The sequence below is a fragment of the Megascapheus bottae genome, chromosome 1, assembly GCF_031878675.1.
Source record: "Megascapheus bottae isolate mThoBot1 chromosome 1, mThoBot2.hap1, whole genome shotgun sequence".
Taxonomy (NCBI): domain Eukaryota; kingdom Metazoa; phylum Chordata; class Mammalia; order Rodentia; family Geomyidae; genus Megascapheus; species Megascapheus bottae.
Genome location: NC_143509.1, coordinates 27915999 through 27940188, shown reverse-complemented (window position 1 = coordinate 27940188; position 24190 = coordinate 27915999). Strand labels below are relative to the sequence as shown.

The 24190-nt window shown below is 55.0% G+C and overlaps 2 protein-coding genes across 5 annotated transcripts in view; both read right to left on the bottom strand.

Annotated features, from left to right (window-relative positions):
- Positions 1 to 1832, bottom strand: part of Ranbp3 (RAN binding protein 3) — a 44491-nt gene extending 42659 nt beyond the window's left edge. The window contains exon 1 of the mRNA XM_090340271.1: positions 1724 to 1832. Coding sequence (XP_090196397.1) covers positions 1724 to 1745 — 22 coding nt within the window. The 5' untranslated portion in view covers positions 1746 to 1832. The remainder of the gene's footprint in view (positions 1 to 1723) is intronic.
- Positions 1833 to 12474: 10642 nt separating this feature from the next.
- Positions 12475 to 24190, bottom strand: part of Rfx2 (regulatory factor X2) — a 55168-nt gene continuing 43452 nt past the window's right edge. For 2 of the 4 annotated variants that reach the window (XM_090340215.1, XM_090340202.1), the window contains 12 exons: positions 22416 to 22597; positions 21338 to 21457; positions 20861 to 20976; positions 20000 to 20166; positions 19697 to 19809; positions 18362 to 18519; positions 17917 to 18014; positions 17319 to 17468; positions 16052 to 16260; positions 14535 to 14688; positions 13847 to 13889; positions 12475 to 13490 (listed from right to left, as the gene is read on the bottom strand). In XM_090340215.1, the coding sequence (XP_090196341.1) occupies positions 13378 to 13490; positions 13847 to 13889; positions 14535 to 14688; positions 16052 to 16260; positions 17319 to 17468; positions 17917 to 18014; positions 18362 to 18519; positions 19697 to 19809; positions 20000 to 20166; positions 20861 to 20976; positions 21338 to 21457; positions 22416 to 22597 (1623 nt within the window). In that variant the 3' untranslated portion in view covers positions 12475 to 13377. The remainder of the gene's footprint in view (positions 13491 to 13846; positions 13890 to 14534; positions 14689 to 16051; positions 16261 to 17318; positions 17469 to 17916; positions 18015 to 18361; positions 18520 to 19696; positions 19810 to 19999; positions 20167 to 20860; positions 20977 to 21337; positions 21458 to 22415; positions 22598 to 24190) is intronic. The other 2 variants (XM_090340225.1, XM_090340208.1) reach the window with 1 other exon arrangement.

Genomic DNA, 24190 nt, shown 5'->3' with positions numbered 1-24190 from the left:
CCCACTGGAAAAAGAGTGGTGTTAAGAGCAGAGAAACTGGCAGGAGAGAAAGGTAGGGAGCCCTGCATCATGATGATCCTCAGGCTAAGGATCCTGAAGCTGTGAGGTGGGTAGGGATGAACAGAAAGGAGGCCATGCAGAGACAAGGGTGGTCGTGATCAGTCTCTAGAAATGCAAGCTACAGCCATGTGCCAATATTTGCTGTGGGGTATGAAAGGGAGGAACCAGAGGTGACTGCAAAGGTTCAAGCAGAGCCATCCAGAGTGGACTTGTCATGTACCACAATAAAGTCTGAGGGGGTGGGGAAAGAAGCACAAGCTTGGCTTGATGTGCCAAGCAGACAACTCAAGGGAGATGTCAGCCATACTGTTTTTGAGTTCAAGAAAGCCCTGGAGTCAGATGTAAACATACAGACGTCAGTAGACATACAGATTCCTCATGATTCAGTCTTCCGTTTTCTCAACTGATTTCCAAGTAGGACGACAAGGGCCCTCCACAGGTCTACTTTATCCTCTAAAACGCACACAGGGTAAGAGATGGCCAAGGATGGGAGGCTCTCAAGGCAGCACCCCCGGTTTACATCCCCAATCCTTAATAACCATGAGCTGCCTTGAGGAAGTAAACTTAAGCGCTCGGACTCGGTTTCCTCCGTTCAGAGAAGGGGGCCTAATGGAGCTTTAGCTGATGGCTGGGGTGGGTGGTACCTGATACCATCCCAAACCAATCGTGCATCAGCGCGGTCTGCCGGGAGCCCTCGGGTCCTCACTCCAGCAGCGGAGAGCCAAGACCCGCAGGTAGAGCGCTTCCCTGCGGTTGTGTACTGCGAGAAGGGAGGTGACTAAAAATAGGTCTCCGAAGTCCCCGCGACCGACCCAGGCTACAGCCGGGCACCGGCGGGCCCGGGGCACCTCCCTGGGGGAGGGGGAAGGGTCCGACAAGTGCAGCCTCGTCGGGGGACGCTTGGATAGGGTGTCAGCGCTCGCCAGGCGGGGAAGGCCCGGTCTCCCCCCCCCACCCCCCGGCGAAGGGGGAGGGGGAGGGCGGGCGAGCGAGCGAGCGAAAGCAGCCAGGGCTTTGGGACAGCCAGAATCGGTGGCCAAGCCTCAATGGGGGAGGGGGAGCGGCGACATGTGGAGTCCCGCAGGACCCAGAAGAGGAGGAACTGGCGGGAACGGGGGGGGGGGCGCCCGGAGGGGGGACGGTGCTGAGTTCGGGGCGGGGGTGGGAGGGAGCAGCTCCGGGGCCTCCCGGGTCTTCGGTGAGGAGGCCACGGGCCCTGGGAGGATGGGTTCTTGGCAGGACGGAGGGGGTTCCCTGAAGCGAGAGGGCGGGGAGGGCAGCGTGGCGCGCTCAGGCCCAAGACCAGGCCCCGAGGTCTATTTACATCCGAGGCCGAGGCGGCGAGGCCGCGCCGCCCGCCCGCCGCAGCCCCGGGGCCGGTCTGCGAGGCGGGAGGGACTCCGGGACGCGACCCCTGCGGTCGCCCGGCGCCCGGGAGCCCGGCCGTGGCAGGAGCCGCGGCTGCGGCGAGCGAGGGGCCGAGACGCCGAGTCCCGCCTGAAGGGACGCGGTGGGGGGTGGCCGCGGGGTCCACCGGGCCTCAACGGCGGAGCGGACGGGACTCCCGCGCTCCGGGGCGCCCACCCCTCGGGCCTGGAGCCCCTGAGCCGCCCACCGCCAGACCTCCTGCTGCCAGCTGGCCCCCCATCGGCGACTCCCCTACCTTCGTTCGCTAGGTCCGCCATTTTACTTCCTTAAGCCCTCCCACAAGGCCCCGCGCCGGCCCGGGCTCCACAGCTTTCTGCCAGAGACTCCCGCGCGTGCGCATTTGAACCCGTTCGACTCCCGGGGAGACGGACAGCTTGCGCTTGCGCAATGGGCCGCGCGCCGCGCGGAGCCCCGGACTCGCGCTCTCCTCGCGCGCTTGCGTACTAACCGTCTTCCTCCGCCTTCTTTTCCCGCCGGCGGAGGAGGGCGTGGTCATCGCTGCCTCGCGCCTGCGCCGCCGCCGCTCGCTTCACGGAGGCCGCAGCCCGAGGCGCTGTCCTGAGGCTTGACGTCCCAGCTGACCGCGTCGGCGAGCCGGGGTTCCGACGGCGGGAGCGGCACGGACGCGGCGGGCCGCCGCAGCCCCAGGTCTTCCTCCAGGTAAGCCTGTGGGTGTCGCGGGAACTCCCTACATCTGCAGAGGAGCGGCCTGCACCGCGGACCTCCGTGTCCTCCATTCAGGAGCCGGCGCCTGACTAATCCACGGTCCCCGCGTTCCTGAGTCCTGGGGGGAGGGAAGGACAGAGAAGCGGTGCGTATGTGGACGAGGAGGTGGGGGGCGGCCGGGCACGAGGACACGGGGTGCAGTCCTGGGCCTCCGAGCCGGGCCTCGAGGCTCCTGTCTGGAAAATGGATGGCGTCGGAGAGGGAGGCAGGTCTAGGATTTGAACCCAGGACTGCGGGCTGGGGAGGTGCTCCCGCTTGAGCCACGCCCCCAGACCCCCCCTCCTGGTTCTCCAGTCCTGGGGCCTAGAACTCTAGTCTGGGCGCTGTCCCCTGAGGGCTTTTTGTTCATTCATTTATTATTATTATTATTATTATTATTATTATTATTATTATTTTGTTTTTCTGGGCCAGGCAATTGCTCTACCACCTGAGCCACAGCTCCACTTCTGGCTTTTTGGTGGTTCTTTGAAGATAGGGATTCTCCTCCCCATCCCCCCACCCCTCAGATCTCAGTCTCCTGGGTAACTGAGATGACAAGGCCAGAGCCACCAGTACCTGGCTTTTGTCTTGCCTTTTTTTTTTTTTTCTTTTGCCAGTCCTGGGCTTGAGCTCAGGGCCTGAGCACTGTCCTTGGACTTTCTCAAGGCTAGAGCTCTACCACTTGAGCCTCAGCACCACTTCTGGCTTTTTTTCTATGTATGTGGTACCGAGGAATCGAACCCAGGTCTTCATGCATGCTAGGCAAGCACTCTACCACTAGGCCAAACTCCCAGCCCCTTGTCTTGCATTTTATAAGCTATTCCCTCCCCACCCAACCGGGTCTGTTAGTTGTGATGGTCTCTGTCATTTCAATTTCACCCCCTCCCCCCAGGGTAGCTGGGAATTAAGTGTGAGAGCTCCTGCACCCTTATGAATGAATCTTTTTGTTGTTGTCCCTGAGATTAAACTCTTGCCACCCCCCCCCCTCACCGTGCCCCAGGCTAGCTGTCTAGTGCACAACTTACAGTTCAACTTCCAGCTCCCTCCCACCCCCCAGTTAATTGGGGGAAAAGAACCTCACTGGCTTTTACTGCCTCGCCTGGCTTCAAATCTCCATTTTCAGAACTCAGCCTCTTGAGTAGCTAAGATTGTAGGTGTGAACCACTGGCATTGGCTTGAAGACTTTTTTTTTTTTTTTTTTTTTTTTTTGGTGGGTCATGGGGCTTGAACTGGGCCTGAGTGCTGTCTCTGAGTTCTTCAGCTCAAGGCTACTGCCCTAGCCCTGGGCCTGAGAGTTGTCCCTGAGCTCTTCAGCCCAAGGCTACCACCCTACCCTTGAGCCAAGCCCCACTTCCCATTTTCTAGAGGTTAATTGGAGATAAGAGTCTCAGATCCTTTTGTGCCTGGGCTGGCTTTGAACCTTGATCCTCAAATCTCAGCCTCCTGAGTAGCTAGGATTACAGGCATGAGCCACTGCACCTGGCTTGAAAGACATCTTAAAAAAAAAATTGAGAATGTTACTCATGGAGATTCCTTCTAGACTCCTCAGGAGTATTTGTCTGAATTTGGAATCAATTTTGCGCCTCTCATTGAGGCTTACTGCTCTCGTAGTTTGTGTGTCTGTACTGGGAGCTCACCACACTCACCAACCTCAGGATCTTTGCACCTGCTCATCCCTCTGCTTGGTGTCTGCTTCATGTTGCAGGCTCTTGCTGAAGTGTGAGCCTCATCGTTGCCTGTTTCTCCAGTGTGGTCTAGAAGAATTGAGGTCTCAGGCCAGAAGTGTGGCCTAGTGGTAGAGTGCTTACCTTGCATGCATGAAACCCTGGGTTTGATTCCTCCTTATCACATACACAGGAAAAGCCAGAAGTGCTGTTGTGCCTTAAGTGGCAGAGTGCTAGACTTGAGCAAAAATGCTCAAGGACAGTGCCCAGGCCCTGAGGTTAAGCCCTAGGACTGGCCAAAAAAAGAAAAAAGAAAAAAAAAGTCACTAACCCATGTCTAGCTTCCAAAATAGTTATTTTAAATATGCTTTCTTGGTTAGGAAGGAAAAATGGAACAAATAATACAATTAACTGGTATGTACAAACTTAAATTTTAGTGTCTGTAAATAAAGTTTAATTAAAAAATAGTGACTCATTTATATGCATATCATTGACTTCAGTAGAAAAGCTAAGACTTTTTTTTTCCCCAGTCCTGGGCTTGAGTTCAGCACTGTCCTTGGACTTTCTCAAGACTAGAGCTCTACCACGTGAGCCTCAGCACCACTTCTGGCTTTTTTCTATATATGTGGTGCCAAAGAATCCAGCGCTGGTCTTTGTGCATGCTAGGCAAGTACTCTACTGCTAAGCCAAACTCCCGTCCCCACGGTAAGGCTTTTTAATGTTTTTTGTTGTTGTTGTTATGTTTAATTTGGCTCTTGACAAGACAGTTGCCAACACCTGATCTAGAATAAGTGTATTATTATTGCGTGCGTGCGTGCGTGTGTGTGTGTGTGTATGTATGTATGTGTGTACTGAGGATAGAACCCAGGGCCTCACACATGCTATAACAACCAACCTGCCACTTGAGCTACACCCTTATCCTGTCTGCTGCTAGCTTGTTTTTTGAGACAATGTGTTGACAACTTTCTCTGAGCTACTCTGGAACTTTGAAGTCCTCTTTCCTCTGCTTTCTAGGCAGCCAAGACTACAGGTATGTGTATCCATGCCCAGCTAGAACACGTGTGTCTGTGGACAGTTCTATATCTAAATCCTTCACACCTCTTCTATGTCTTATTCTTCAACCCATTGGGTAGGGTCAGTGTTTATGAATTGTTTCTGCATTGGTAGAAAGAATATGTATATGTGTTTATCTCCTGTCTGTCTTGTAAATTTTACTGGTAGTTCCATCGTGTTTTAAAGAGATGAGCCCTAGTTTGTAGCATCTGCTGATTCCCTTGATGTAAATATTTCATCTATAGGGTGTGTGTGTGTGTTAGTCTTGGAGCCTGCATTCAGGGCCTGTCCCTGAGCTGCTGCTGCTGCTTTTTTTTTTTTTTTTTTGTCATGGGACTTGAACTCTGGGCTCTTGAGCTCAAAGCTACCACCCTACCCCTTCCAATTTTTCTCATGGCAAGAATCTCATGGACTTTAGTGCCTGGGCTGGCTTTGACCCTTGATCCTCAGATATCGGCCTCCTGAGTAGCTAGGATTACAGGCATGAGCCACAGTGTCCAGCTGTCCCTGACCTTCTTTTACTCTGGGCTACTGCTCCACCACTTGGACCACAACTCTACTTTTTTGGTAGTTAACTGGAAATCAGAGTCTCATGGGCTTTCCTGTCTGGGCTAGCCCCGAACTTTGATCCTCAGGTCTTAGCCACCTGAGTTACAGATGTGAGCCACTGGTGCCCAGCTGACTGTCCCTGAGGTTTTGTGTTCAATGCTAGTACTCTACCACTTGAATCACAGCTCCAAATCTTGCTTTTTGTGGTGAATTACAGATAAGAGTCTCACGGATTTTCCTGCCTGTGCTGTTTTCAGCCTTGATTCTCAGATCTCTATAACATCCAAAGTCACTAGGATTATAGGTGTGAGCCACTGCTGGCTGGCGATGGCCCGGAGTTTTGTTTGTATTAGTAGTAGGGCTTGAACTCAGGACCTCACATACTTTTGCTCTGTTTTTTCCTCTCTCAGACAGTGTTCTACCACTTGATCTACATCGAAAGTTCAGCATTTTGCTGTGTAATTGGAGGTAGAGTCTCCAATTACAGGAGGCTTTTCTATGTGGGCTGGCTTCAATCCCTGATCCTCCAGGTCTAAGACTCCTTGGGAGTTAGGGTCACAGGTATACATGAAAGGTGCCTGGCTCAAGGCCTGTGTGAAGCTATTGAAATGAGATACACAGCTACCCACCAGATTTCCTTTTTCCTTCTCACGGTGTCCCTGAGACGAGCAGCATCTCGTTACCTTGGAAGTGGTAGGATATGGTGCCCCCGGCTACTGCAGGCCCAGATCACAACATGAGCTCCTGAGACTCACTGTCCCAAGCCTGCTGCTGTAGTGACTTCTGGACTCATTTTACATCCTGGGACTAGCCATTCCCTCAGCCTATTGAGAGCTGATATTACAGGCAGGCACCACTGAGCCTGCCTTGCAGTCTCTTCTGTAGAACTTTGCTTTCTTTTTGCTGGAGCCTATTGTGGATTTAAATACCATTAAAATTGTGGCTAGGTCATCTTCATTCTGCCAGCAAGGTAAAGGCCCAAGCCATGGGCCTTATGTGGGAAACTCCCACGCCAGGAAGCGCTACAATGTCAGTGTTCTGATCCCTCTGCCTCTGGGCTCTGTGTCCCATGTATCTAGTGTGAGTCCCAGCTCTGCCTCTGTCCTCATTGTGATCTAGAAGGGGCATAGTCACCATTCCATCTGGTCACCTGCCATGTGTGGATCCTTCTCATTCCCACCTTGTTGGATTCTCTTTTGGTAGTAGTGGAGTTTGAACTCAGGGCCTCACGTTTGCTAGGCAGGCACTCCACTACTTGAGTCACACCCCCAGCCTCGCACTAGAATCCTCTTCCTTATGCCTCCTGTGTAGCTGGGATGACATGCTTGTACCTCCGTACCCACCCTTATTGGTTTCATTATGCTCAGGCTTTCAGAACTTCCCATGGGTGAGTCATCTCAGTTTCTGTGTATCTTAAAACTGCCAGGCTTTTAATGCTTTTTAGATTTAGACTACATAGATACTTCGTTTAATACAGAAAACCCATGTTTAGGAGTTCAGGTAAAACAAATATGAGAGCAAAATCACGCTGGTGAGTGCTACATGGGTGCCAGGCCTGGACTCAGACTTAAGGCCACCTTTCCTTCCAGACAAGGGAGAGGAGAGAGCATGTGTTCCTTCAGCACAGACTTTCTCTGTGATCCCATATGAAAGAGCAAAAGATTAAAAATGGGAGGACTCAGCTGGATGCCAGTGGCTCATGCCTGTATCCTAGCTACTCAGGAGGCTGAGATCTGAGGATGGCAGTTTAAAGCCAGCCTGGGTAGGAAAATCTGTCTTTTGTTGTTGGTTGTGGGGCTTGAATTCTGGGTCTGGGTGCTGTCCCAGAGCTCTTTAGCTCAAGGCTAGTGCTCTGCCACTTGATCCACAGTTCCACTTCTGTTTGTCTGCTGGTTCATTGGAGGTAAGAGTCTCACGGATTTTCCTGCTTAGGCTGGCTTCAAATCCTGATCCTCAAATCTCAGCTTCCTGAGTAGGTAGGATGACAGGTACGAGCCACTGGAGCCTGGTTGGTGTGGCAGTGTCTCTGAAATAGAACTTGGTTATATTAAGGTTCTGTACAAAGGATGGCTTAGTCATTGCTGCTGCAGCAGGGTGGCTGTGGCCTCCTCTGTCCCTTAGACCTTGGCTTTCTCGTCTGTTCATGTAAGCACAGAATTGCTGGCCACTTTCTGTGCTGGCTTTAAAGCATGTCCCCAGGACTTTGGCACTGGTCCTTCTGAAAGTGGATGCCTGGCCCGCAGTCAGCTGGGCACTGAGTGCCCATCAGGACCACAGGGGCAGAGTGCTCTGCATTGGCTGGAAGACTATGCTGGAAGAGTGCCTTGTTGGTTTGTTAGTGCTGGGCTTTGTATTAGGCAGGTGCTCTCACTATTGAGCCATGCCTGCAGTCCTGTTTTTTGCTGGTTTGTTTTTTTGAGATGGAGTCTCACTGCTTTCCCTGGGCCTGAACGTGACCTGCCTATGTTAGACTTCCCCTTATTGCTAGGATGACAGATGTGCGCCAGGTGCCAATAGATTGTGTTATCCTAGCTACGTAGAAGCTGTGATCGGGAAGGCTCAAGCATTCTAAGGAAGTAAAGTTTAGGAGACTTCATCTCCAAAACAACCAAGAAAAAAATACTTGCATCTCAGCACCCTCTGGCCTTTCTTGGGCTGCACTGGTCATCTCTAGTGTGGACAAGTTCCCCATTCTTTTTCCTTGACCCAAGGCACTGCCATGTGTGAGGAGCCTGCTAGCTGTGTGTGTTTCCTTGGGTTGTGCAGTGCTGGCAGGGTTTCATGGAGGTGAAGTATACGCTGGAGTGCATGCAATCTCCGGGGAAGCCATGTGAGTTGGCCTGTGGAAGCTGTCAACTGGGCAATTTCTTCCTTAGCAAGCAAACAGGGGAGGTTTGAAGAGGGGAAAGGAAAGGAGCGGGTTCTCCCCTGTGGTGTCGGCCATCTTCTTTGTCAAAAGCTTTTTCATTACTTTGTTGCAAGTAAGGAAACAAAACTATACAAAAATTCAAGCTTGCAACATGTTGATTGCTTTGTCACACTGAGTGCACCAGGGGGCAGCAGAGCACTAGATAAATTCAAAAGCTTGCCCCAGGCCCATGGGCCTAAGAAACTAAATTCCCAAGGTTTCTGACCATGTCTGACTTCTGGGCTGAGGACGCAGGTACCTGATTTCCCAGGCCCCAGATGCACCCCTTCACAGGGACTCCCAGTTCCCTGGCAGTCAGGAGTCAGGGGTTGGGGGGCTGGAGACACACCCCACCTCCACCCCCTGTGGATCTGACCACAGAGTTCATGGGTGCTTGAGGGGGGTGCTAGTGTGGAGATTGGTTGCCACCCTTCAAAAACACCTGTGAAGGAGAATTTACTGGGCAGATAGGAAGCTGGCTCGGGAGATGGAAAGGAAGAGATGGAGACGAAGGAGCCAGGCTGAGCTTCCTTTTTCAGAGCTTCTGCTCAGCTCACAGCTGGGGTTTGGAGAGCAGCTGTGGGGTAGGGCCACCAAGGGGCCAGGTGGGCTCTGGATGCTGACCACGTGCCCCCCATGCACTTACTGAGCAGGCCCCTCATTGCAGGGCCCCTGGTTGTCAGGGGTGTCTGTGCAGAGGCATCCACTGTGGCCCAGTTCCCACCCTGCACCCCCAGTCCATTCTGCCCCACCTTCTACTTGGTACAGAGGCCTCTTCTCCTCTCCTGCCCTGGTCTCTTTCCCTCTAGCTGAGCTCTCACAAAATACAACCAAGGACCAGGAGTTTGGCCTAGCGGTAGAGTGCTTGCCTAGCATGCATGAAGACCTGGGTTCAATCCCTTGGTACCACGTACATAGACAAAAGCTGGAAGCGGTGCTGTGGCTCAAGTGGTAGAGCTCTAGCCTTGAGAAAGCCCAAGGACAGTGCCCAGTCCCTGAGTTCAAGCCCCAAGACTGGCAAAAATAAACACAACCAAAATACCTGTGATGATCCGCTGATAAAAAGGCAGTTAGGCAACGGTGGCTGATGTCTGTGATCCTGGCTATTTGGGAGGCAGATCTCAGAGGAGAGCAATTCAAGGCCAGCTGAAGTGAAAAATCAATTCAGGAGACCCCCGTCTCAACCAATTTTTAAAAAGCTGGGCATGGTAGCCTTTCATCCCAGCTGCTCTGGAGGCTAAGGTTCAGAGGATTATGATTCCAGGCCAGGAAGAAAGTTTCTGAGAACCCATCTCAAAGCTGGATGTGGTGGGGCATACTTGTCACACAGCTGAGGGCAGGTGGGAGTGTGATTGAGACCACAGACCAAGCCAGCCTAGGCAAAAACGTGAGACCCAGTCTCAAAAGTAACTTGTCACAAGGGGCTGGGCGTGTGGCTCAAGCAATGGAGTGCCTGCCTAGCAAGTGCAAAGCTCTCCCTCCCTCACCTTCCTCCCCAGCTCCATGCTGGCTGAGCACACTGGCCTGGGTTACAGAGCAAAGGGTGGCAGCCACTCACCTGTACAGCTGGGGAAAAATGGACTCACAATTACCATCTGTGGTGGTGAGGGGTGGGATATAAATGCTAGTGATGGGGTTGGGGGGCTCCTGGAAGATTCCAGGACAGTACCGATTACGGTGTGCATTTAACCCTATTACTAGAAATGGCTAAAGAAGATGTGGTACATTACATCTTATGGAATGTTACACAGCTTGTGAAGAAAAATGAGATCATGGATGGAACTGGAGAATGTCACAGCTTGTGACAGTAATCCTGGGCTTGACCTCCGGGCCTGAGCACTGTCAAGTGGCTCTACCACTTGAGCCACAGCACCTCTTCTGGCTTTTTTCTATGTATGTAGTACTGAGGAATCGAACCTTGGTCTTCGGGCATGCTAGACAAGCACACTACCGCTAGGACAAACTCCCGGCCCGAGAATGTCATGTTGAGATAAGGCATGCTCAGAAAGCTGAATATCATCACATTTTTGCTCGTATGTGGAAACTAGACTTCAAAGACAGCTGTATACACGGGCATGGACACATATATACACGTAAGAGAGAACCTGGTTGTGAGCGGGGCAGGGGGGGGGGGGCGGGAAGGGGAGAGGGAAAAAGACAGGGACTGGCTGATTCCCAGATTCAGTGTAGCTGTATATAAATGAAATCTGATGATTAATAAAGGGGGGGCAGAAAGAAAAGGCAGTAGAGAGAATATTCTAATAAAGCCATAATATTTGCACATTTGAAGTACCCTGGCGAAAACCAGTGCAATAAACACACACATGTGCACATGCGTACACGTGCATCAGGCAAGCAAAACAGGGTTGTCTGGGGGCTGGGCACGTCGTGGAGAAGGCTGAGGGTTCTCAAGGGAGATTATGGGCCGGGTCGCTGATTTGCATGTATACAAATAGAATCATGGAACTTGAACTCTGGGCCTGGGTGCTGTCCCTGAGCCCTTCAGCTCAAAGCTACTGCCCTACCCTTGAGCACAGTGCAACTTCCGGTTTCCTGGTGGTTCACTGGAGATAAGAGTCTCATCAACTTTAGTGCCTAGACTGGCTTTGAACCACAATCCTCAGATCTCATCCTCCTGAGCAGCTAGGATTAGGGGCGTGAGCCCCCACGCCTGGCTGTCAAAATTGTTTTGAGGGGACATGGAAAGAGATGGGTAAGGTGGATGCAGATGCATTGCGTGCCAATGGGAAAAGGTCCCAGTGAGCTCCTGCACTCTGAACATGGCTGGGGATGTGTATGCAGTCACAGGGAGCATGCAGTGGTGATGGTACAGACAGTGCTCAGTGGAGTAGGGCCTAGCCCCCATAGGAGCAGGGGTCTTCCATTTGGGAAAACTGACACCACAGCCTTGGGGCTGGCGTGGTGGGGTGTGCCTGGGATGGAGGAGAGAATGTCTCCTCTCTGTGGTGCCCATGATCCCCAGCTGGCAATATGCAGGAGGCATGAGCTGTCCAGGCCCTGCAGCAGGACCTGGAGAGAGGGGCAGCCACCAGAGAGGGGGAGGATGGGGACGGGTGGGGTGCTGCCCCACTGGTGTGCCATCACGCCCGCAGCAGCTTCCTGAGGCAGAGTGACTGTGGCAGAGTGACAGGCAGCTCTTTCACTTGGGGACCAAGGCAGGTTTACAACCTACCCTGGGGTAGGAGGCTCAGACAGAGGCTCTCCCAGTGCCAGGGACCTGCTGGCTTTCTCTCTCTCCTCCTCCTCCTCCTCCCCCTCCTTGCTCCCTCCCAGCCCTCAGAACCCCAGGCAGGGCTGCAGAGAGGGAGGTTGGGGGGACAGTGGACATTTAATGGGCTGCCCTGACACCTGCTGGCCTTGGCTTGGGGTCATAGCCAGAGGACAGTCTGAGCCTATGCTCCAGGAAGGGTGGAGCGTGGCTCCGAGCCTGGCAGAGGGTCAGGTGGGGCACTGGGCGTGGCTCTGGACATGCACCTGCCCCTCTGGTTCATCTGTGGGAGTGTCTGCTCACAGTCCCCCATGAGGACAGCCCCTCAGTAGGGTTCCTGCTCCCACCCACCCCCAACAGGCTCTCTGTGGCTGAGCCACTTTTGTGAGGGAGTCTTGAGTTTCGTGGAGGGCCCTGGGGCCTCTGCCGTGTGGTGGGGTGGTCTATCTGCAGTTGGAGTTGCGGCCCCGGCCTCCTTTCGAGCCAGGCCAGCCTTGCTCAGGACTCCTGGACTGTGGGTGTTCCAGAAGGCCCCACGTTCCCTGCTCCTGTGGAAGGCTATCGAGAACAGCATGGGGAGCACCCGGAGGAGAGGAGGAGCCTGTCTGTGGGCCCCCACGGGGAGCAAATTTGGTGGCTGCTTTGCCATTTCGTCCACTCAGCCGGCAGGAGGGGGGCGTTCTGGAGCCCCTTCTTCCCGCCTTGAACTATCAGACCAGACACACACACACATCATTATGGACGTTTTGTTGGAAAACAAGTGTGCATCTTTCCCTCCCTTCACCCCCTATCCTCCGAGTGTGAGCGGAGGTCTCAAAGGCCGCGTGAGTTACATTCGTACCTTGTGCGTGAATGAGAACAAAACCTTGGGCACGCGGTATGCTGCAGTGAACACGTTCCTAGGAAACCTTCTAGAACAATTACAGCACAAAACTATCAGCAAAACATTTTTCCAAAAAAGAGAAACTATTGCATTTCATTAGGTGGCGCCTCCGAGCCTTGAGGCCTGCTCTGCATGGGGATGGAAGTCCGTGGCTCGCCTGCCACAGCTGCGGTTCCAGAGAGCCCATGGCTCAGGCTGAGCGGGTCCTCAGTGTGTGTGTGTGTGTGTGTGTGTGTGTGTGTGTGTGTATCCCTAGAGAAGAGCTTTGACTTGGAAGAGGCTCAAGCTGGGACTTGCTGGGGTCAGCCCTTCAGAATGGCTTATTAGAGCGAGGCATTCTGGAAGATTTCATGGGCCCAGCACGGCTGTGACGGGAGATGGCCAGTGGCCCTGACCCCTGCTGGTCCCGGGAATGAGGCCATTCCAGACCCAGAAGTTTGGCAATGAACTTGGACAGAAGCCTGGAGCTCACTGCTGCTGATGGCTTCTGGTTTTGACTGTTGAGTCATGAGTGGGCCGGGTTTTGTGGCTTCTCGGCTCTCAGGCTGTGGATCTGTCCGGTGTCCCGGCCTTTGGCATGTGGAGAGGGGGGGCTCCTGCCTCAGCCAGGACTCCACGTACCACCCTGAGGGGACCCACAGGCAGCCCAATGCACTCTGCAGCTGCCCACGGGGCAGGGCGTGGGGAGAGGCTATCCTCCCTCCAGCCTCTGCCTGGGCGTGCCCCTCCCAGCTGCTAAGGGATGTTGGCACCCAGGGGCTGCCCACTGTGCTTCCTAGGCCTCGGGCTGGGGCCCCTTCAGTCAGCGTAAACATCACATCATCTAGAGGCACGAATGCTGCCGCTGGAGTCCTGCTTCCCAGAGGCCGGCCACACCTTCTGGAAGCTCTGGGAGGTGCTAGATGCCCTGCAGCGGGTGGCTGGGGTCGCCGCGCTCCCGCTTCACCATGGGCTCACCCCGGCCATGGGCGTCTGTGTCGGCCTCGCTGCTGTGTCTGTCACTCATGTCCTCTGTGGGGCCCGCATGGAGGGACAGAGAAGCCCATGTTCAGACCGGGGGCAGCACAGATGGCCTGGGACCTGCAGTGGCCTGGGTGCCACCTGACCTCAGCTCCCACCACCTGCCCTGCTTCGCACACAGAGGCCCCCAGGCTGGGCCTGCCTCCGAAGGCTTCTGACCTCTGACCCTCCGGGACTGGCACCCACCGGCCTGCGCCTCACTGCCTAGCCTACCCCAAGCAACTCCCCAGGCCAACTGCCATCTGCCTGCCTGCTCCTGGGGTTCTGAACCCAGCAGGGGCCGCCCCAGCTCCCACCTGCTGCTCACAGGATGGTAGCCAGGGTGGGGGAGGCTAGGACACACGCACCTTTGTCCAGCAGCGTCAGCGACAGGGAGGCGAGGTCGCTGAACTGCAAGAGAAGCCGGGGTCAGGCGCTGGGAGGGCAGCCGTCGTCTTCGGGTCTGGGATGTTAGCCCACAGCGCCTTTCGCAGAGGCTGGCCTGGCCCTGGGCCAGCCTGGGGGTGCTGGCTCACCCAGGGGCCCTTGGAGGTGGTGGGTGGCCTGGCCTTGCCATGGTGGGGGACAAGCCACCTGTGGTCTTGGCCCCCTGGAGATCACACGGCTGCCCTGGGCTTCTGGGCCAAGTGCCGCCTCGCTGTGTTCTGCCCACGAGCACCAGCCGCCATGGGTCCACAGCGGGCGCATTGTGCCCACAGCTCAACAGGCGTTGCCTCATTTCTTTCTGGAAGCAGCCCCAGGCAGTGCAGCCATGACGCCCTGAGGGATGCCCCCCGAAAGTGCTGAAAAGGGCCACGGAGGCTGACCTGCGCCCCGCAGCCGTGACTGCTGGTCCACACAGCAGGGACGGGAGGAGGCTGGGAGCACCAGACACACAAGGCCCTGCAGTGTGTGGGTCCAGGGAGGGGTGTGTGGAACAGGGGTGAGGGCGCTAACCACTGCTCCACACTGCTCATGGGAGGGCATCGGGAGGGGTCAGCACCCTGGATCAGAGGAGGAGAGGCATGGAGCCACACCCCTGCGGGACTCCCTCACCTCTCCCATGACAGCGATGGGCGTCTCCCCGGTGGCCTCGGCAACCCGGTTCTCCACCAGGTAGAACATGTACTCATCATACAGCAGCCGGATGAGGTGGAACGAGCCAAAGCTGGCCGCGCTGCGCAGCGTCAGGTCTCGAATCACCATGGAACTGGGGGCGAGGGGAGGAAGGGGAGGTTACAGAGCCTAGGAGACTCAGGGGAGCACCAGGTACCCAAGCTGGCTATGAGGTGGGAGTGTGGGGGGGGGCGGTACAAAGGTCCAGAGGCACCCAGCCAGGGACCAATTGGGCCTTTCCTGGAGGGGTTGGCAAACCGTATAGATTTTGTTTTGCCGTGTTGGGGATGGAAGCAAGACCTTCAGGCTGGCGCTGCTGGAGCCGAGCTCCAGACCCTCAGCTGCATTCCCAGTGGGGTGGGGGCCTCACAGCCCTGGTTCACTTTTGTTGTATTTCAGGTAGAGCCTTGACCTTTGCCCAGGGCTAGCCTTGGACCTTGCACCACGCTCCTTCCCACAGCCTCCTAGAGTAACTGGGACCATAGGTGTGCCACCATGCCTAGCCTTTAAATTTTCAGTTAGGTAGATTTCCAGTCCATGGACTGGTCAGGTGTGGTTGTGACATGGTGGACCCCCCCCCCTTTTTTTTTCCTTTTTTGGTGCCTGTACCAGGGCTTGAACTTGGAATCTTGTATTCTTACAGCCCGGCACTCTACCACTTGAGTCGGGCTGGCTTTGAGCAGTTATCGTCCAGGTCTCAGCCCCCTGGGTAGGTGGGATGCAGTGGTGTGGGTAGCTCTGCCCCATCAGGTGAGAGGCCTTAGAGAGAAGCATCGACATTTCTCTCCGGGCTACAGTGTTGTCTCCTGCCTGATTCCTGCCTATCCAACCGAATGGCTCTCACATGTGCAGGCCCCACAGCCTCATGAACTTGCTTCCTGAAAAAAACCTCTCTGTACTTACACCGTGTTTGCATAGAATTTTACAGATGTACACTGGCTCATGGGGCCAGCAGGGCACTAACCTGTGGCCTCCAAGTGCCACCATTTTCCAGACTCTTATTATTGTCTGTCTTCTGTTTATCTGCTGCTCTTGTTTCATGCCTTTTGATTATTTTTTTTTCTGTGTATGTACTGGTACCAGGACATCAACTCAGAATCTTGACAACTTTTCTATCCAGGCTGGTATTGAACATGGATGGCCTCCTAAATAGCTAGGGTTACAGGTGTGAGCCATTGGTGCCTGGCAAATCATGTTTAGTTGTTGTTTTTGGCGGTTCTGGGGGTTTGAACTCACTAGGCTAATGGTCTACCACTGACCTACCCCTCCAGCCAGGATATCTCATGTTTACAATGTTTAATGCTATCATTTCCTTTGGTGCCTGGGATGGAACCTGGGGGCCCCTGTGTACTGGGCCAGCACAGGCTACCGAGTTGCCCAGGCCCTACTGAGAAACTTCTCTCCTGTCACCTTGGCAGGGCTGCTTCCGGTGGGGGGGGGGAGGGAGGGGGACTCACCTGTAGAAGGACCACTTCAGCAGGAACTGGCGGGCCGCTTTGGGGAAGCTGGGGCTACCCACATGTTGCTTGAGCACCTGTGTGACCACATTGTCCAGCCAGCTGGCCCACTGCTCCAGCGAGCTCTGCTGCTGCAGGGTCAGCTTGAAGTCCTGCTCCAGCCGCTGCACCACGCTCTCCTCGCACTGGCACACCCACGAGGCCTGCTCCTGCGGGACGGGGGATGGTCTGTGAGACCTGGGCTAGCCCAGCACCGAGCCCCATGGATCCAGCCCTCAGCTTGGCTCAGGCAGCTCCTGCTGTGTTCCTGCCTTCTGTATCATCCCCCTCACCCCCATCCTCCATCTCCATTCTGAGGATGGGAATTGGGACCTGGGCACTGTTGCTGGGCTGTTATGGCTCAAGGCTGGCTCTCTGCTACATTGAGCCACTCACTACTGGTTTGCTGGTGATTCATTGGAGATATGAGTCTCCTGCCTGGATTGCCTTTAAACAGCTGGGATTATACACATAAGCCCCTGGCACCTGGCATGTATTTTCTTTATTGAGACAAGAGAAGGTCTTGTTATTGTGTTTTGTTTTTTTTTCCTGTCCAGACTGGCGTAGAGTGCTAACTCTGCTTCCAAGTAGCTGGGATTATAAGTGTGAACTACTATGCCTTAATGGATGAGCAACTCAGGGCTGGAAGGAGGCCCAGGCAAGGCTAACTACCTGCCATGTACTTGATCTTCTTTTTTCCTTTATTTTTTTATTTTTTATGGTGGGTACTGGGGTTTGAATTCAGAGTTTTGTCTTTCCAGGCAGATGCTCTTCCTAATAAGCTACACTTCACTTCCAAGCCTTTTGTTTAATTTTAATCTTCTTAGGTTTTTTTTTTAATGTAAGAGTAGGTCTTAACACCTGGAGCATTTTGGACTGGGGTCCTGAGTAGCCGGATGTCAGGCACAGCCACCAGGGTTAGTGGTTTTATTGGCTGAAAGGTTCTCTTAGCTTTCTGCACAGGTTTCGCCTCATACCACTATCCTCCCAATGTCTGTCTCCCAGTTCTGGGTTTACAGGTGTGAACCACCTGGCCAGGCCTGTTCCTGCTACATTTTTAAGCCCAGGGAAGAGTCACAAACGTGGCAGTAGGTCGAGGAATGTGGCCTGAGGTCCAGGGAGCAGGCGCCCTGGGGACAGTGATGGCTCAGGCTTCCTGCCTCCTCCATGTGACCTGGGCTTGCTGGGGTGGGGGCTCCACCGTGGGTGCCCGGGCGGGAGGGGTCACCTGCACATTGGCGAAGTCGACTCGGTTGAGGTCGCTGAGCATCTGGTTGATCTGGGAAGTGTTCTGCAGCACGGCGCGCGCCGCCTGTGCCAGATGGTTGAGCGACGTGTAGCGCCTCAGTGTCTGTGCAAAGGCGCTGACCACGCCCACCTGTGGGCCGGGGGCGTGGTCAGCCCTGGCGCCCGGTGTTCCTCTCAGGGTCCGGGGCGTGGCCTGGAGGATGGATCGTCCCGCCCACCGTGCCGTCCCCGGGGCGTGGCCTGGGAACGGGCTCACCCCACCTTGGTGGGTCTAGTCAGGATACTAAAAGGAAAGGCCAGGAACACACACACCTGGCCTGGGCCAAAATGCCAGGCTTCATTTTTGTTCCCACAAACGCCACATTTTCCCATTTATATTCTTCATGTGTCTCCAAGATCAAGGAACTGAGTGAAGGGAGGAAGATCATGGGACAACCACAGCCACACCTGTTCTGGTTCACATCCAGTGACATCTGCTGGGTTCTGTCCCGAACCACCCAGCCAGCCTCCACACACAGGAAGGGCCCCACCTCCCACCATGCTGCCCACCCCCCACGCAGACCCCCCACCCTATATACCTTGGTCTGGATGACCTGCTGCGGGAAGTCACTCATGGCATTTGTCAACCAGCCTTCCAAGCTCTTGGCAAAGTTGCGGATGGCCTGGGTCAGGGTACCTGTAGGCAACTTTATTTTATGATGGCTTACTATAAGGAAGGCTGGGGGCATGGCTTGGCGGCCAGCGTTTGCCTGGTAGCAAATCCACAGCCCCTGGGGCCCTGACCCAACTACATACACAAAAATGCATTGACTGAAGTAAACGAGGTAGTTCAGGGGATGCAAGGGTGTAAACAGGCATCGAGAGACCCAGGCAGGAGGACGAGCTCACTACCTTGGACTGACATGGGGATGCCAGGGGCTCCTGAACGCAGCTTGCACGGCAGCCTGAGGCCTTGGGGTCTGGGGAGGGCGCACAGCCAGGTGGGGACTGGGAAGGGAAGGCAGGGTGGCTGAGAGCTCTTACTGGGGACCGGCCGTAGCACGTCGGGGATGAGGACCTCCACTAGCGCCTGGTAGAGGATGTGGTCGCAACCCCTCATCCACTTGAGGATGGGGTCACACTTGCACAGTGAGATGAGCTTGTCCTTAGGGAGCACAGCAGTGCCATCGGCCTCATCATCGCTGAGGACGGAAGGGAGACAGGGTTGCCATGAGCTGGGGCTTCTGGCTCCCAGCCCTGCCATCCCTCCTTTACGCTGTGCTGCCCCAGACCGCTGCTGAGGCCAGGGTGACTAGGCAGGAGCATGACATCACAGCCACCTTCTAAAACTCTCCATTCAAAGTCTGGTTTGAGCTGGGCGCCAGTGGTGGCACACGCCTGTGATCCGAGCTCCTCAGAAGGCTGAGATCTGAGGATGGTGGTTGGAAGCTTGCCAGGGCAGGAAAGTCCCTGAGGCTCTTATAGCCAACTAAGTACCACAAAGTAGAAAGCAGGTTGTGGCTCAAGTGGTAGAGCACTAGCCTTAAGGGGGAAAAGCTAAGGGACAGCTCCCAGGACCTGAGTTCAAGCACCCAGTCGCACTCACACATGTTGGAAACACACACCTATAATCCTAGCTACGTGGGCAGGTAGGAAGATCAGGAGGGTGACAGTTTGAGACCAGCAAAAAGGGACTCATTTCAACTGATAAGCTGGGCATGATGAGGCATATCTGCCATCCAAGATATGTGAGAGGTATAAGCAGGAGAATCAAAATCAAAGACAGCTCTGGGGGAAAAAGTGTAAGATCCAGTCTGAAAAAAAGTAAACCAAAAAGGGCTGGAAAATGGCTCAAGTGGTAGAGTACCAGCTTATCCAATACCAGGCACTGAACTTGAATTCCACTTCCACAAGAAGTGGAGAAAGCTGGCTGGGAGTTTGGCCTAGTGGTAGCGTGCTTGCCTAGCATGCACGAAGCACTGGGTTCCATTCCTTGGTACCACATACATAGAAAAGCCAGAAGTGATGCTGTGGCTCAAATGATAGAGCTTTAGCTTTGAGAAAGCCCAAAGACAGTGAGTGCTCAGGCCCTGAGTTCAAGGCCCAGGATTGGCAAAAAAAAAAAAAAAAGTAAATAAGAAGTGAATTTTGAGCCAGGTATGGTCGCTCCCGTCACTCCTAGCGCTCAGGAGGCTGAGGAATTTGAGTTCTAAGCCTGAGCCATATATTGAGACACCGTCAAAACCCACTCACAAGCCAGGCAGATGAAACAAAATCAGGGTGACAGGAAGAGGGGCAGACGGCATCGTGGCTCCCGAGTGAGGAGTTCCCATGTGGGTCAGGACCCACGCAGGCCTGTGTGGCACACTGGACCATCACCTGGCAGGGAGGGCCGAGGGGCCATCGCTGGAGGACGCCTTGGAGTTCCAGAAAGACAGCCACAGCTTCTCTATGTAGTGGAACTGGAGGTTCATGACAACATCCAGGGTGGCCTGGGAGGAAAGGCGGGGTCACGTGATGTCTGTGCACAAAAGTTCATCCTCCCAAGTCCCCAGGGGGGCGAGGAGTGATGTGTCTCCCAGAATAGCTGGTGACAGCAGGAAGGGGCTGGGTGCAGTGGTGGGTATGGGGGCCCTGCCTGGGCCTGGGGACAGCAGAGACGCGGGAGGGGCTCCCAGTCACCTCACAATGCCGTCTGTACACCAGCTGCAGGGCCTTGATGTCGCGTGGCGTGACACTCCCCTGGAGCGGCTGGCCGTCCAGGTCAGGCACCGGGAACTCCGGGAACACGTGGGATACATCTGTGGAGGGACACAGGGTCCTGGGGACGCAGGGAGCGCTGGGCAGCCCTGGCCCCAACAGGCACATGGGCAAATTTTCCATAAAAAGCGCAATGTCCCCACCTTCCAGGGATGGTAAGCACATGGATACAGACCCAGGCCCTCCTGACTCCCTGGCCCTGGCCCTGTGTGGCAGAGCTGGCCCAGGACAGCATGCTGGGGACAGGCCTGGCATGTCCCTAGCTCTCCAGAAAGCCAGACCGAGGAGGATTCTGGCTCAAAAACCAGAGCATAGTCGAGTGCTGGTGGCTCACACCTATAACCCTGGCTACTTAGGAGGATCACAGTTCAAAGCTAGCCGGGGCACAAAATGTCTGGGAAACGCTTATCTCCAGTTAACTACCAAACAGCTGGAAGGGCAGTGGTGACTCAAGCGGTAGCTCCTTCCTATGCAGGCCCCAGGGGAAGGCTCTGACCCCAGACCTTGTTCTGAGCATTCCCAGGAAACAGGGCAAAGCCTCCAGGTGCTGTGGATGATCAAGCAGGAAACCCTCGACCCCCGCTCCCACCCGGCAGCATCAGAACACGTGGAACCCCGGCTCTCTCACTGCAAGTATGCACTATGCCAGTGCTCAAGTCAGACATGCATGGTTCTTGGCACAGCTGTTCTAGAGTCTCAGGGATGCCTGAAGGAGGTTCCTGTAGCTGAACTAGAAGGTTCACCTGGAAGCTGCTGTGTGTCTGACCAGAAGTCCAGGCTCACCTATGTACTGCTGGTGGTGCTGGCTCTGGGTGGCCACGGCCTGCTCTGGCGTGCTGTGCAGGCTGCTGTGGGCGCTGCTGTCCCCAAGGCTGTCTGTCTTCTGGGCTGGCCGGTACCTGGGCACGGAATGCATGCACCTTGCTGAGGCCAAGCAGGATGCAGTATGTAGAGTTACTTTAAGGGTGGTCCTGGGGCTCAAACTCCGGGCCTGGGCACTGTCCCTGAGCTTTTTTTATTTTGCCCAAGGCTGGTGCTCTACCACTTGAGGCATGGCTCCACTTCTGGCTTTTTGCTGGTTTATTGGGGATAAGTCTTATGGACTTCCCTGCCCCAAATGGCTCTCGGCCACAATCCTCAGATCTCAGCCTCTGGAGTGGCTAGGATTTCAGGCATGAGCCACCAGCCTGTAGAATTTTTTTAAGATGGGGCCTAGACACCTGACCAAAGGCCCCTGGGAGCTCTGGGCTTGGCACCCACCTGGGCTTCTGGTGCACAGGCTGCTGTCGCATGGCCATGTACTGTGTGTCCTCCTGTAGTCGGTTGAGCGGGGAGTCGGGCTTTAGCCGGATCCCGCAGTAGTGGTACTTGGAGTTGCCCCTGCAAGGCAAACACGGCCGGTTGGCCCCCTGCAGGCATCCTGGACAAGATAGGCCACCTGGCTTAACTCTGTGTGGTGGCTTGGTGTTTTGGCACTTCCCGAGCATTGAGAAACGTGTATGGGAGAATTTTACCCACAAAGCCCCTCGTGCAAAGCCCTGTGTCGCCTTTGAGTCTGCTGAGGGTACTGGAAGCAGAGCTGTGGCTCATGTGGCACCAGCCTTGAACAACAAGAAGAGTGGCAAGCAGCAGTGCAAGGCCATGAGTTCAAGCCCTAGTCTTTGTGTGAACATGTGTATCCCCACACTCCAAATAAAACCTTGCAAAGTCCCACAGAGAGAAATTCAGGGGACATTGTCTACGCCAGCTTTTTTTTTTTTTTTTTTTTTTTTTTGGTGGGTCATGGGGTGAACTCTGGGCCTGGGCATTGTCCCTGAGCTCTTCACTCCAATTAACCAGAAAAAAAAAAAAAAGCCAAGAAAGACTACAAGCCCCTGAGTTCAAGACCTAGTGCCAGCACAATTAATTTTTCTCTTATTGTTGGTCATGGGGCTTGAACTCTGGGCCTAGGTGCTATCCCTGAGCTCTTCAGCTCAAGGCTAGTGCTCTACCACTTGAGCCACACAGCACCACTTCCAGTTTTCTGGTGGTTAATTGGAGATAAGAGTCTCACAGACTTTAGTGCCCAGGCTGGCTTTGAGCTGCGATCCTCAGAGCTCAGGCTCCTGCGTAGCTGGGATGGCAGGCGGGAGCCACCAGTGTCAAGCTTTTCCTATTTCAAGTAGTCAATTCTGGCTTTGCCACAAGGCAGGGGTATTTATAAGAATGACGGGAAGGGACCCCAGGTCCCACCCCTGATTCTGGAGGCCAGGATGGGGCTCCGGAACCCCTGCCCACCCCATCAGGACAGCTGCAGGCCCACAGGGGAGGCCTGGGTGGAGCAGGGGCAAACACCCACCTAGTGCCCAGGCGGCGTGTACGCAGCCCCATGAAGACGGAGCGGATGAGCTTCCCGAAGGAGGCGGCGTTGACTGGGTCCAACTTGTGCTCCTGGCAGTGGCGCAGGTAGTGGTTGTACAGGGAGCTCCGTGGCAGGCTCACACCCTCCGCTGTCTCGTAGTTGTCCAGCAGCCACTGGAGCTGTGCAGACAAGTCGGTGGCCACTGGGGGTCAGGACACCTCGTATGGCCCTTGCCCCCCGGGGATACCCGTTCTGCCTGGGGACTGCCTACGAGAACTCGTGTACTCCTCTGGCCCAGACCCACTCCACAGCATGAGGGAGAGAACCCCTCTGTTCTGGACCCTGACCTTCACTGTGGTGTGTCTCTTGCAGACATGCACCTGCGTGCATGCCCGTAGCATGGAAGGTGTGAGAAGGCTGGGGGATGTCTGCTTGGATTTGTCCTTCCCTCCCTTCCATACTAGGGCTTGAACTGAAGGCTTCATGCTTTCACTTGGCTTTTTCACTCAAGGCTGGTACTCTACCACTTGAGCCACACCTTTAATTTCAGCTTTTTGGTGGTTAGAAATATAGTCTTAAGGACTGTCCTGCTTGGGCTGGCTTTGAACTGCCATTCTCAGATCTCAGCCTCCTGCGCAGCTGGGGTTACAGGCCTGAGCCACGGGGGCTGGGCTGATCTGTGCTGTTTCCAAGAGTCTGTGGTCTTGATCGACACAGTATACTTCTTCATGGGATGGCTCAATTTCTTCCTTTTTAAGGGGTAACCCTGGGGGTCCTGGCTGGTGGGCACAGCCTGTGGGCACATCTCAAGCCAACTACCTTTCCTTCTTAGCCAGCCAGCATTGGCTAATAATGGATGCCATATGGGCAGTGTAAGCACTGCAGCAAGTGACTCACAGGTGCAGCTCTGGTGTCCTGCCACCCCCAAGGCCACATGGCCAAAATGCCACCTGCCTGGCATCACCACAGAGCTCCTGCTGCATCTGAGGCCCATCTGTCTGACACCGGCCTGCCCTGATTGGCTGGTGGCGGGCTTGCGCCTTGCTGGGACACACACCGGTGGCTTCTATAGCTCTTCTGAGCCCCAGTGCTTGCTCTGGATTGACAATCCCACTTTGGATACTTCACTTTCCCTCCACGCACTCCTCCGTCCATCCGCCCATCCATCCATCAATCCCTCCCTCACTCAATGAGAGCCGGCTCATGACAGCTCCCCAAGCAGGTGATGGGTAGTGGCAACTGTAAAACAGACAAACTCTGCTTTCCAGAATTGACCGCTGTCGTGGCCGAGAACCCAGGTTCAACATGAATTGCACAGAATGGGAGGTGGAGCTAAGGGCTCAAAGCGGGATGGACACTCATCTCTGAGAAGCTGGTGGTGAAAGAAGTGGGAAGGTGGGGAGCCACGGAGAACAGGGCTCAGCATGTGCAAGTACCAGTTGAGATCCTTGGGGCATCACCCGGCCTTCCGCAGCAGGCCACCAGCCAGCGGCTGGGCGATGGTGAACCATTTCTGCCTCCATTGGAAAGACAAATGGGATCTAATCCGAGGACTGTGCATTCCATCCCCCATCCTCGAGTGGACAGCAGCAGCTTCCCTGTCCACGGCCCAGGCAGTGCCAGCCGGTCCCACACAAATAGCAAGTTGATGGGGCCATCGAGCGGGCCAGGGAGGGGCCCTGCCCACCTGCCAACAACTGGCCAATCTCTGCCTCACATATGCCAACACCAAATCCACGTTAGATTTTGTCCCATGTGTGTGGGGGGGGCTT